This window comes from Notolabrus celidotus, chromosome 9 (genome assembly GCF_009762535.1).
Source record: "Notolabrus celidotus isolate fNotCel1 chromosome 9, fNotCel1.pri, whole genome shotgun sequence".
In the NCBI taxonomy this organism is placed as follows: domain Eukaryota; kingdom Metazoa; phylum Chordata; class Actinopteri; order Labriformes; family Labridae; genus Notolabrus; species Notolabrus celidotus.
Window position 1 is genome coordinate 7,017,200 of NC_048280.1, and position 14,230 is coordinate 7,031,429.

At 41.8% G+C, this 14,230-nt stretch overlaps 1 protein-coding gene across 1 annotated transcript in view; it reads left to right on the top strand.

Moving 5' to 3' along the window:
* Positions 1-414: 414 nt before the first annotated feature.
* nos1 (nitric oxide synthase 1 (neuronal)) overlaps positions 415-14,230 on the top strand; it is a 55,380-nt gene continuing 41,564 nt past the window's right edge. Inside the window, exons 1-4 of the mRNA XM_034693051.1 lie at positions 415-605; positions 3,571-4,357; positions 7,044-7,146; positions 11,393-11,530. Coding sequence (XP_034548942.1) covers positions 3,636-4,357; positions 7,044-7,146; positions 11,393-11,530 — 963 coding nt within the window. The 5' untranslated portion in view covers positions 415-605; positions 3,571-3,635. The remainder of the gene's footprint in view (positions 606-3,570; positions 4,358-7,043; positions 7,147-11,392; positions 11,531-14,230) is intronic.

A 14,230-nucleotide genomic window follows, 5' to 3' on the forward strand; every position in this document is an offset into this window, starting at 1 on the left:
CTGTAGCTCACAATATAAAATGTTCTGGTTGTCACTGCAGACTGACACAGGTCCTTCTTTAGGCTGATTCCTGCATGCCCAAGTTAAACCAAGCACTTCTCGCTTTACGCATCAGCGCGTAATCTCTGCCTGCTTGGGTTGTTTGCTAATTCCTACGTTTTTTAACATGTTATTAAAAATCAAACATTTAAATTACAATTAGAGATCTCCAAGTTGCAATATGGGCACACCTTTCCTCTTCCCTGCCTCCCGTGAAGGCCCACAGTGAGCTCTTGGAGGAGCTGATGTGAGGAGACTCTGCTCCTGCATGCTGAGTGATGACGATAGCCGACATAACTAAACCCACCCACAGTTGATTTAAATGCCCGCGCACGGCTCTCTCCCAGCTCGTCACTGTGTCTCCCGTTGCTCTGTATTTATAAAGCGCCCCGGTGCGCGGAGAGGCACAAGCATGCCTCGTCTCTAGAGAGGCAGAGCGCGTCGCTGTGACTTGGAGTCCTTTATTTTGGATGAGAGACTTGTGCAGCCGCTGCTGAGGAAGCGCAGGAGTTTTATCCCAAAGTTCACTGCAGCAGGTCGTTGTGACAGCGACCTTGTTCTCAGGGGTGAGTTGTTGAACGTTTTATTTCCCTGTTTCTCTTTATTTTATTCTATTTTGTGGGGAAACAAAGCTGCGCATTCCCCTGCTGGAGGAGGCAGCGGGAGAGCTGCTAATGAGAATGGATGGAGCGCTGCAGAACTAATGTGCAAACCTAAGGCTAAGATCAGATACATTTACTTATACATTTATCATGCGGAATATGAGCTTGTACTTTTGTTTTTAAAAGAAAAAGTGTAGCCAGAACTTGTTGCTCTGTGAAAGAGATGTGGGGACATATTGTGCATTATTGCAGATTCTGAAGAGGTGAAAATTAGTGTTTTAAAATGAATCTGAAATCTACATCTTAGTTGTTCGGGCATGTCTGTTAAGTTGCTTATTTTATTTGCATTTTTACAGTTTTCTTTAATTTAACTTAGGACAAGTCACTCAAATTTATTTGCATTTCTTGTAAATTAATCTATTTAAAAATAAAAGACCATGGTATATGATTTTCTCTCAATTGGAGCACAGTTTTGCAGCTCTGATATGTTTTGCTTGGACTTCTGTAGACCACAAAAGACAGAGAAAGGGGATAATAGTTCGTACACTAAGGGACTTATTGTAGAAATGTATCACCACCTCAGTAGATCTTTTGTTGCCTTATTGGTTTTCAGGTTTTCAAGATTACTTAAAGGCTGTTGCAGATTTTTGTATTATAAAGACCCTGAATAACTGACCCCAACCTCGTTTTTTTATGATGCATATCCTGATATGTTAGAAAATGAAACTCATTGGCTACATTCTGGTAAATGTATGACGACCAAGCTACATTATGATCACAGGTAGACACAGCACCCCTTTACAAGACGCAGCCACCGCCCCCACAAAGCTCATAAAAGATCCCAGCATTAGTTTCCAGTCTCTCTTGTTGTGAGAAAGACTACCGTTGATGTGTACGAGTCGCCACTACAAAAAAACCCCAACAACTTAAAATCTGTGCAGAAAGATATGGAAAACTAAAAACAAGAGGAGACATTTTTAAACGAAACAGAACAAGTGAGAAACTATCCGGGTTGACTGTTCATTCATCTAAAGCGAAGTTTCAGGATATCAGAATTATAAGTGTGATGGTGGATTTGAGAACGCACCTATAAGATATTGTTGAATGTGCATAGGCCTGCATAAGATTTTCTCAATGAAAAGTTCATTTATTTCTGTAAAAAGTGCTCAATGGAAGCATACAACCAATAGGCCTAAAGTATGGTTAAATATGATTGTCACATTAAAAGGACAGAGGATCATCCCAACCTGACATGCAGAAATACCTAAGATATTTGGTTTTCATATTCAGATCACATTTCCATCAGTATTCAGACCCGTTATTGGTCATTTCTTATCTTAGTGGGGTGCAGCTACAAAGAGTTGGGATTAAAGGGCCCGACTATGTAAAGTTATTCCTGTGCCCGGGGCCGATTTAGGCAATATTTATGACCGCGCGTCACTTTTACCTAAAGCCACGCGCTAAGGATCTGACCCTCTGAATGTGTGATTTCACTGCTTATGCAAAGTGTCAGTGGATACAGAGCTGGTTTGGTTGAACTGTGGGACTTTCACGCTACGTATTATCATTTCGTGGGACTACGTCAGCGACTCGCGTTAAAGTAATCAAGAACTTAGTGAGCTGTCGCAGAGAGGCAGACGTGAACAGATTTACAGTGAGAGCAGGAGCATTCAGAGGCAGAGCGCTGTCCTTGGTGCTGAACTGTCCCCGCTGTTTGCCGCGTGCCTGCCCTCTTGCACAGACGGCGCACAACGCGCAGCCTCAGCTTTGTGTGTGCGCGTGTGTTTTCTGACACACTGTACATACAAGGCGAAGCTACCCACGAGGCCAGATGAAACGATTTCAAAGAACAACTAAGACGCATCAGCTGAAATGACGGTTTATTTTAACGTCTGGCACAACGGGGCCGGAGGACTGCTTCTTTTTCAGCGTAAAGTTCATTTCAAGTGAGGAGACAATGAAGCACAGGGTGGAATAATGGGGCTTGAGGAGCCGAGGGACAGGCTTTAGTTGCATGCCTTTTGTTTTGCGCTCAAGAGTTAAGTAACAGTTTAGTGTGTGCTCCCTTTTTCTGTATATTTATGCTTAAAATTACATGCAATCATGTGCATTTTACAGATACATGAGGTTTTTTGTTTTCAAAGTCACATCCCTCTCTTCAAGTATTTTCCTTCAAACTATAAATGACCGCAAATAGTGAAAAAAGTTCAGATTTTGCTTAACCTCTGATGAAAAACATAGCTGTAAGACATATTTTAGAAGTAAAAATAGTTCTTGAGCCTGGTTAAAACACTCCATTATGTTAAAAGTCCTGCACTCAAGCTGTCAAAATCATATGCAAACCAAGAGATTAAAAGCCCCAGTAATATTAAGCTGCATTACTGGGCACATCATGTGAACTGCTCATGAACTGTTTGACCTGTAATTACATATCATCATTCTACAGACTGATAATGTGCCGTTATAATTCAATAATGACCCATAAATACAGCTGGTTTATGAGTTCAAATTAAGAGCTATCTCTTTAATATATTTAAATCTCAGTGAGATGTCAATACTTGAGTAAATACTTCATACCGCTGGAGAAAAGAAAGAGGAGGAACAAGCTAAGCCAGTGTTTGCCTTTGAGAAATAACAGTTTGATACATTGTTTAGTCACTGCAACGTTAATATAGAGGATCATAGAGGGTCTGATTAGTTGCATAATGGATTTTCACGTCTGTGACGATATTATGCGTTAGTGGCTCAGCGGTGCTTTATTTTCCTTGTAATATCACCTTATGAGAACGTTTAATGACTCATATACCCTCTTTGACTTATGTTAAATCAACTCACACTGTAAGCAAATGAGGCAGTCAAGGTAATTTCCTCTGAAACTAATAGAACTTCCACTTCCCCTCCTCCTCCCTCTCCTTCTGTTGCTTTTCAGAAACATCCCTGGGGACGCACAAACACTCACACGCTACCACACAGTAACAATCACACACAGGCACCATGCAGGAGTCAGAGCCGACGGTGTGCCAGCTGCAGCCCAACATCATCTCTGTGCGTCTTTTCAAGAGGAAGGTTGGCGGCCTGGGATTCCTGGTGAAGCAGAGAGTGTCCAAGCCGCCTGTCATTGTGTCTGACCTCATCCGCGGGGGTGCAGCAGAGGAGTGCGGCCTTGTGCAGGTGGGCGACATTGTCTTGGCGGTCAATAACAAGCCCCTGGTGGACCTGTCTTACGAGCGGGCCCTGGAGACACTGAAGAATGTGTCACCTGAGAGCCACGCCGTGCTGATCCTTCGAGGCCCTGAGGGCTTTACCACCCACCTGGAGACCACCCTGTCTGGAGATGGCCGCCAACGCACAGTGAGGGTCACACGGCCTGCCTTCCCGCCCTCAAAGTCCTACGAGCACTGCTCCCCTCTGAGCCCATTCAGCCCCGGGCAGCAGCAGCAGGTCAACAAGGAGCCCCAGCTCCGAGCCATCGAGAACCTGTCCTCTCCATCCATCACCCAGTCCCTCCTGCAGAGAGGAGGCGTGCAGACTCAGGACCCCCTGCTGATGAGAGACGGGGGTCGTGGAGCCCTTCTGTGCAACGGACTCGAGGAGAACAACGAGCTGCTGAAGGAGATCGAACCAGTGCTGCGCCTCATCAAAAACAGCAAAAAGGAGATCAATGGAGAAGGCCAGAGGAATGCAGGGAGGAGAGACGCCCAGATTCAAGTGGCCTGGTAATTTGTGATGTGATACTACTTTATTGATCCCTTGGTTAAAGTGTATTTGTGCTGGTTTGCCTCCACATGCTGGTTGGAGTTGGAGAACAGGTAGAATTAGACTCAAGATTTAGGTCAAGGGCACTTCAACAAGTCCGTTATTAGCAGACATAAGAGCCTGCACCTGGTTCTTTTATTAAAATAAAGTCTCTCTATACACACTTCGTCACCCTGTTGTCTCCAAACTACCTGACCCAGCTGGGTTGTATTAGCAGCTGCAGACTGGCTCTCATTCATCTAATATGACTCAGAGTACAGCGCCAAGTAATTACTGTCTGCACGCTGGCCTCTAGCAAACCCCAATTAACATGATACTGGTCATAACATCCGTCATCACCATCTTTGGTTCTATTCTTCATGCAACCTGCTTAACATAGGTTCACGTGCACTGATTCAAACAAACAATGCTGCCTGAATTTGGAAGTTTTTCACAATTAAAAGTAAACTTGAAGTCATTGATAAGGTGTAAGGTCATGGAGCTGCATCTTTTCTGAGATTGCTTACAAAATCTGCATCAGAGAATAATTGCAGTCCGCTCAGATTTTCGGAAGTTTCACAGCAGTTCACGTATTAGTACTTGAGGACATTTGCTTCATCAGTAATGGTGTCAGCTTCCATTTTAATGTGACATTAATAATTAGACCCCAATTAGCAGCCTGTCACACAAAAGCTTATCACAAACCCTTCATTACACTGTTTTAATAAGCTTTGAAAAAACAACTTCTTCCAGTCTCTCGTCTTCAGGGGGGTCAGCAAGCAAGAAGTTTAGTCATGAAGTTTTATATATTTAACAAGTATTCTTCGTAACATTATGAGCAAGATTCAGAGGTTTGTTTATTCTAGGCTGGCTCACGATTAGACCTCGGAGTCTGCCCAACTCCGTCTAAACGCTCTGCACAGTGTACTGTTGATATTGGCGTCTCACTTATCTGCTGTTCTCCTCCCACGTCCAATTGAAATCTAATTGAGGCTACAGTCTCCTTGAATCAATATCTGATTCTTGACCAATCCATGCACATCCTCCTCTCTCCTCTTTTATAAATACACTTTGAATGATTCATTGCATTCTGAGGAAATGTGTGGCTAAAAAAACCCCCTCAAAATATGAACAGTGAAGTCATGCTTCACTGGCTTTTTTTAAACGGGGCAATCTCTGTACCAAGAAAATGAGTTTAAAGCCTTCAGACGACCTTAAAACATACTGACATTTGTTCAACAGCAGGAAGGAAGCAACTTAATGAGTGTTATCTCCTGTTTCAGCCTTAAATGTATAACTACATATTTCAGATTACTACTGCAGGACTATTTTCCTGGAGTAGAAAGCAGAATGCAACTCATAGCTTGTTGTAAGAGAACTAAGAGATCTTGATAATACTCTACATCAGAGGCAATGGTGAATGGCACATACAATTCCTCTTGTCGTTTCTGCATGTATGAAGTCCACCTCTGATTGAAGGGAAAAACATGCTCTCACAAATTGCAGCAACTAAGGAGATACAGTGTGAAAGGGAGTGTGAAAGCAGAAAGGGATGCCTGCAAGGATTTACAATTAGCATGGACGTGTGCACATGAGAAAGACTGGAGGTGGGGGTGAGTGTGAAAGACAGAAATGGTTGATATACTGTATGTGTGGGCGTTTTCAATAGGAAGGGAACACAAACTTGAAGTCACTTGCGTATCAGTCGGCTGAATTTTATTCATGTCTCTTGTGGTTTGCCACAGGAGCAGCACAGAGACGTCTCCTCCCCCATAAATCTCTAAGGATTGCATAGTTACAGCTCGGAGTGAGATCCCTCATTTCACATCCAATTCCTCTTTACCTTTGGGGCATGGATTCAGCTGTTTGAAAAAAAGACAGAAATCCAGTCAGCCATATAGAATTGTCTTGTGTTTGTGCTGCTATGTTTCTGTTAAAATGAGCCAAATTAAGTCTTTAGTAATGTTGTTAGCTGTCTAAATGCAGAAGTAAATGAGCTCATGACAAGATGAGCTACCTGATGTTTCAATCACTTGAATTAACTGTCAACATGTTGACAGGAACATTGATGGAGTGACGCTTTTTCATTATCTGCAGCAGAACAAAACAATTAAAGAGGGTAAAGTGTTTGAAAGTGTAGAAGCAAGGTCAACACCTTTTCTGATTAACGTTCCAGCCCTCGTTGCTCTCCTCTGACTTCAAAGCGGCATGTTTTCATCTGAGATTCGTAGCTTTTCGCCCACTTCTTCTCAGTATGATGTTAGAGCAGAGCCGTGGTGGGAAATTACTGATGCCAACCTACATGAGGGCGGAAGCTGTCCCACTGCAGCTCTGCAACAGGTGCAAACAACACAAGACACAGGAGAGCCTGATGGATGCAGCCAAGCTCTGTCTACAAACCCACTACGCCCTATGGAGGGGAAACTCCTAAGTGGGTGTTCAGAACCTGTCGAAACTGTGCAGGGATTCCTGATTTGACAGCCTTTTGGAGGGTGCACAAGACTGTGGCTTCTTGTGTAATAATGTAAGACAGGCAGATTCATCACTGTCTGTGTGTGTTTGCATGTGTGTGAACGATTTGTCTTGGGCTTTAACATGAAATGGATGAGACATTCTGCACCGGATGTGATCATGCACACCTGACAGAGACTTCTGTGTGATTTCTAGGGACCTTGGCGTGGGAAATGGCACGACTCCACAGCTGGCGTCAGATAACAACAGAATGCTGGAAAACATGCCGGTGGTGCTCAACAACGCTGACACTGACAAGGTAAAAAAAGAAATTAACGCTCAACCCTGCAGTGAGAGAGAGAGAGATTCTCTTCATTTCTTCCTCCTAAGAGCAACAACTTGAAAATCCTCTGCTCTCATCTGTGTGTACATGTGTTTACAAATGTTTGGGAGCAGGCTTTCCACAGTTGTATAATGCATGTGTGACCATGGCTGCCTGTGCCTGTCTGGCTCTTTAGACTCGTACAATAATCCACACTATTTGCACTTTCCATGCTTTCAGAAACTGAACACGCACATATGTGTTGCTTCTTTGCACAAAGTCGTAAAGCCTTTGCTTAAGATCCCATCACCTAGGCATTAGATCCTTCCGGGGGAAAGCTGGTGCAGCATTAAATCCAGCTTATGCCTTCCTCACAGAAGGGTCTGGTCACAGGTCTGAGTGTCTGTGACAGGGATAGTGTCGTAATCTGCACATGGTCTGCGTTATCCACCCACTTGTGACGTCGCTCAAGCCCCCATCAATGGGACCGGATGGGGTGAAATGATTCCAGGAGGCATAATGAATGCGTGCGGCTGCTGATCCGCCACTCTCCATCAAATGTGGCCCCTGTTGAAATGATCCAGCCCCTCAGACCTGCAGAGAATAGATTGTTAATGTGCATGTTTGTCAGAATATTTGAACAAGAGTGTTGGAAAGAGGGAGGGATAAGAGAGGGCGGATGATGCATGCAGCGGTGGTTGGAGAGTATGTATGTATGTGTGTTCTCAACCTGAAGTGCTTGTGAGAGGGTTTGTTTGGGGAGTGGAATCAGTCTTTGTGTTTGAGTATCCAGAATGTACTGATTCATGCAGCAAGCAGTTTCACCTCAGGCCTTTTGCTAGACACTTATGCAATCTTGGTTGCTCATTGTTTAAGTGTTTGATTCAATAGACTCAAGTCAAACACCCTGTTTATGCTAAAAAAGCAGGGGAAAAAATGGCTTCAGTGTCTCTCTGATTAAATACAAGGATTTCAAGTGACATCATGCTGGCCTGCAAATGAGTTTTCTCACTTAAGCAAAGGATTGTCCATGTGCCTCAAGCTTGAGCCTCTGCCTCTGCATAATTTAATGTTTAATAAGCCTGCTGAAAAGGAAAGGTGCCAGAATGTTCTGTTAAGTTTCACCAGCTAGTCAGATGTGGATGATCAACAGAGAGCAGAGAATAAACCTCCTTCTTTGGAAAACAACGGCTTAATCATAACTGAATTTGTCAACATTAATGTAAGTGCGTTAAAAAACATGACTACAACTCATAATCATTTAATGAACGCCTTGTCTTTCCGCGCATTGAGCTGTCAGACTCACTTTTTTCTCCTTTCCCCATCAACCCCCTGTCTTGCGCTCATCTTCATTTCCCATCGGAAGTTTTAATTCAGGGGTAAATGAGGAACTTAAACTGCATAACTGCATTTACTGGAAAAAACTTTAGTCATTATGCCTCTTTATGTAATTATCTTCATCGGATTAGCTTCAATTAGCTGCATTTGTAGCTCCACAGATGCTCTCCATTGTTACATCCACACCTCGTTCTTGACAGTGAAGCCTTTTGATTGACGGATGATGAGATTGATGTAAATGCCCGGGGGAGGGTGTGCAATGTGATGCCATTACTTTAAGATTATATATTAACCAGTGTTGTCTGTTGTATTTACTTGATGTAAGATAAGCATTAGCTGAAAAATGCTCTTTCTGGCGTAATATTTAATAAAAAGTCCCCCAAATTCAATTAAAGCACCTTAGTTTAACTCTACAAAGTTTATGTTTCCTGTGTTAGCTGATAGTGTCTTAATGGCAGCCGTCATTTTGGCTCTTTAGAGCTACCTTTGAATGAGAGGATGGCCGAGGGCTTCCATGCCTGTGGCAAATTCATTAAGGTCCTAATTAGCTTCTGACAATGTATGGCACAGAATGAGACTCTGTTAATGATCATCATAGCTGACCAGAGTTGGACTTACCAGACATGGGATGCTGGGAGAGCTTTTTGAACATAGCAAACTCGAAGCGTTGATATTATACACTTTCTTAGAGATGCACACTTATACAATTGTTATTTATGGAGATATTAGCCAAAGAGCCACAACATTTATTTTTGTACCTCACCTGTTTAATTCTGCTGTAAAGTTTAGCATTCTTTAAATGGAAACCAATGGGAATTGAGATTTTTCAAAAGCCAGCCTCTAGTGGCCATCCTCGGAACTGCATTTTGTGGCACCTCAGCTTAATTTCTCAGCCACACTTACTGCCTGCTGCTTGGTTTATTAGTAAGTCTGTCAGCACTTTTCTTAAATATAGTAACAGAAAACAACACAACCAATAAAAATTAACTAAATTACAACTCTCAAGGTGCAAAGTATTGCTCTTTAGAAGGCTCTGTCCCCCAGTCTTCAAGGTGAAGAGAAATACAAACTTCTTCTTCTTCCTCTTCCTCTTCCTCTTCTCCTTCTCCTTCTCCTTCTCCTTCTTCTCCTCCTCCTCCTCCTCCTCCTCCTCCTCCTCCTCCTCCTCCTCCTCCTCCTCCTCCTCCTCCTGGTCTATGCTAATGTAGAAACATGGTGGTGCAAGATGTCTGCCTCTTCTTTATGAAGATAACAAAGGCTCATTCTAAAGCTAACAAAAACAAAAATGATTTACATTCAGGTAATTTAAACATTTTTATAAATATTATATTCAATTCCTACCAAGTCTGTTCTGCAAAATGCTGCTAAATACTACATACTGTAACTGTAACTGTGTCCCATTTTATTTGACCACAGAGATCGTACAAGCTGCCAAAAATAGCACCAAATAGCCATGCTAGCAAAAAATTGCATTAAGCCTACCACAGCTGTTACTGATGACGCAAAATGATGATTATTAGCAAATATCCAAAACCCTAGTTTCCATTTCTACCTCTTTTATACAGGCTATAATAGATGATGGAATGATTTTGACCCAGGCCTTGAAATGCTTTTTGTTCTGAGTTGTGCTGGTAATACTAGACAATAACTGATCATAAGAGGGGTTTAGCAAAAGAGCAATTGGAACATTTGTGTTCAGTCATATCTGATAGTCATTTTTTCCATTTATCTCTCTTAATATCTTTATTTTGCTTGCCTCAGTGGTCTTTACATGCCTGACCCCTCTCTAATGACTGTTAAGTATGTTAGTCTTCCCAAAGTGACTCTGACATTTAAGATTCGGGATCAGTACACATGTTTAAATGACTAAAGTAAACTGACATTTAATAGTTGTTAATAAAATAAAAAAGGTCTCTCTTAAACCTGCACGTAGCATGGATAGAGAAGTCCTAATGTAAATGCCAAAGCTAAAACTTCCGGTCAGTGAGTGACAGGCTTAACATTCACTTTCAAACACATGACTGCTGTGCGTTTTATCTCAACAAGCCTTAATTCTCCTCATCTGATTTTCTTCGCCGCTTGGACTGAGAGTCTCTTTACGGTACAATGATCTTTCCTCCTGCCCGCAACCGCTGTGATAGCAATGTGTCATATCTGAGCCGCACAGTGAGGGTTACCACTGTTGGAGCATGAACACACAGGATCTAAGCTCTTTACTCTCTGTGTGTGCAAAATCAAATTCAATCCTCATTCCTCTCTGCTGTTGGAGAGGACACAAAATGACAATGAGACTCAACCGGCGTGACACTGTTAGTATTCGTCTCCCCGGCGAGCATGATGATTGTGTCACTGTTGTTCACAGGCTCCTCCTCTGTGCGCAAACAATGCAGGGGGAGATGATGATAGAGCCTCAAAGGTGTGGGATTGATTACCCAGATTACCCAGAAAGGCAATCACTCTTTGCTGCTTGCGGTTTGCTTTGGGGGTTAAATTGCAGGCATCCATCAGTCAATAGCTACAGTATCGGAAAATCCAGGGAACCAGGAGTTAGCCCGTCCACAACCTGCTGTTAAATGTTGATTGCCTTTATCTTGGAGTGTGAAGTCTGTGTGAGAGACTGAAGCCTGATGACAGAGGAGCGGAGAGTTCACAGACAAAGCTCTTTGTTATAAAACCCTGTTGAAAAAAACCACTTTCAGATTCTTGTGTTATCCACATATTGAACTTACTCAAAGTCTTGAATCTATTCCCGAAAAGTGGGATGGCTGCATCTCTTTTCAGCACTCTTCTGCATGACTCCCAGTTATACACCTCTTATCCAAAGGTGTCACAGAGGTCAGAAGCCATTAACCACACATGGTATAAGGAGTACTGTAATGACTTATGTGTAAATGTGTCTTTTCAGCCTCCAGCGCAAGGCAGGACCTCCCCCAGTAAGACATTGCAGAATGGCAGCCCGTCCAAATGCCCCCGCTTCATAAAGATCAAAAACTGGGAGACAGGCACCGTCTACAGCGACACACTCCACCACGGCTGCAGCAAGGTAAGGCATATGGAAATGAGATCTATTAATGGTTGGATGAAGCTGTCTGCTGCAGAATTTACATTTGTGGCTGAGGCAACCTGGCTGGCAAGAATAAGAAGGATTTTGACGTCATAATTCAAAGTTATCCTTTAATAGGCTGAGTAGCTATTCCAGTGGTGACTTTGAGTTGAAGGGTAGGAGGTGCGGCTCTCTCTCTACTCACACCCTGACACCCTTCACTAAGTTAAAGGAGACTAAAACTTTTGGCACCATGCAACCAGAAATATTGAAACACCTGTATGATGCAATTTGTATGCAATGCCAAAAAACATCCCTCAAACAGCAATTGTGTATAAGATAATGTTGAGAGTACCTTAGGTTTCATTTGTATTAAGGCAAGCTCTGGCTATAAAACATCAGACAAAAGAGGAAAATCACAATTCCTCATAATGAATAATGTTTATACTCCACAATCACACATATTAATTGCTGTATTTGTCATTATTTACTTCACTATCAACTCTGGTTGTATAAAACAAGGAAATTGTCTCTGTGATGTCATCCATTGGTTTCTGAAGAGAGAAAAAACACGTTTTGCACTAGGCTGTAAGCATGATTCATTTTGCTGAAAAATTGGAACCTAAGGGGTGTTCCTTGGCTTTTGCAGCCAACCTCAAGTGGACATTTGAGGAACTGCAGCTTTTAGCACTTTCACATTGGAGTCTTCTGTCATTTTCTTTTTAGTGCTTGACTAACCCAGAAAAAAACCCCAAAGAAAGCAGCTCTAACTGTCAATTCAGAGACTAGAATATTATGAATATTATAAAGTTTTGTCTGTCTCATTCCAAAAATGATCAAATGTGTTAAAACCTTTTGGCTGCTTATATTAGAGGGTGTTTGATATCATTTTAACTCATCATTTGAATAAAAGATAAAGAGGCGAAATTATTTTAGATGAATTTGATATTAAAAATGCAGTTTAATGCGACATGACTAAAATTGAACACTTTACTCGATGCGTCATGGCTTGGCAGTTTTAATCTTTGCAAAGTATAAGTAATCAGAAACAACAACGTTTTGTATTATGATAACTGCTTGACTATTTCAATTTCTCTAGACAGCAAAGATTGCTTTCTTAAGATACTGGAATAAAGTTTGACCCTGAGGGAAATGCATTAAAAGATAATTGCATGTTCTCGGGTGTTCTCTGCTTCTGAGAAATCCCCATGATAGGTGCAACACAAATCACAGGCTTACATGACTTTACTGATGAGAGCAATGCACAAACCCTGTGAGTCAGCCTGTGTGTACTCTTACTCTTACAGGCATGCAAAGCTTTCAGGTCAACTAACAAAGGTGACACATTTGATATCCGCTGCTTTAATGGTATGTTTAAGGCGCTGCTGAACATCATATACATTCATAGGTTGACTGGAAAACATTTAGCCTGCAGGCTTAACAACACATCATTTGCAAGTCAAGTAGACTGAAGAACAATACCACAGCATAGCGTGTCTTTTTCTCTGCTTCACACTAACTGTTCGTACAGTAAAGAGCTCTTGCCGGAAGAGTTGGTGATTCAGCTCGTTACTGTTTAACCAGAGAGCAGGGAGTTACAGAAACCTGGGTGAAGCTTCTGAAAGAAGGAATCCGTCAGTAAGAGAAAGGCAAACGTATGGGGACAGCTGACATTGTAACACAGTGACTCAGGTGGGCGTGTGATGATTCAGCATTTTCAGTAAGCTGAGAAAACAAATGTGGCGTTCGATGGATATTTTTACAAAATGCCTGATGTAAATGCTTCATCACAAAGAATGGCTACCTCAACGACACTGATTCATTCAAACACATGCAATCGGAGCTGTAGCTACGTATGCTCATGTCCTTTCCAGAAGAATGCTATTCTTTCCAACATTTTGAGAGACTGATCGTACAATGAAGACTTTCAGGAATGCAAACAGCTCTATAAGGTCGTTTTAACACTTCTAGCTTAGCTTACAGTTAACACCAACTTTCCATCAGGGACCATGCTTAACCCTCCTGTTATGTTCATTTCTCTGGAACAGCGATAATGTTCCTGGGTCAGTTTGACCCGGGGCATATTCAATTATCCAAAAGTGTCAGAACCCCAAAAAATCCCAATACACATTTTTTTAATCTAATTTTTAACTCCATTACTAACCATTTAAATCAAGTTTTGGTCCATTGGTGTTCTTTATTCTCACAGATCATGGTTCAATGAGACTAACATGTAAATATGAATACAATAGTTTTACATGGCATAGATTTTTGTTTACTGTATTTTACATTTTGATTTTTGTTTTCCTATGAAGTGATGTTGATAAATTAACACGACTCCTCTTCTGTCACATGCTGCCCAGATTTTTATGCTGCATTTAGCTGGTTTGGAAGGCATATACTGCCTAAAATAGACTTTAAAAAGGGTCAATTTGACCCGCAACATAACCGGAGGGTTAAAGACTTTTTTATTTATTTATTTATTTTTATTTTGTTTTTGCAGAATTATTCCAGTACAACCAATACAGTGTAATAGTTAACAGTCTTTTTCTGTTTTTAAACACACACACACAACTGCCCTCCCACCACCCCACTCCCTCAAACCCCAGCTCAAGTTAAGAAAACAAAATGTAAAATAAAATACAATCAAGTAATACGTGGTACAGAAATAAATAAATAAGTAAGTAAATAAATAGAAAT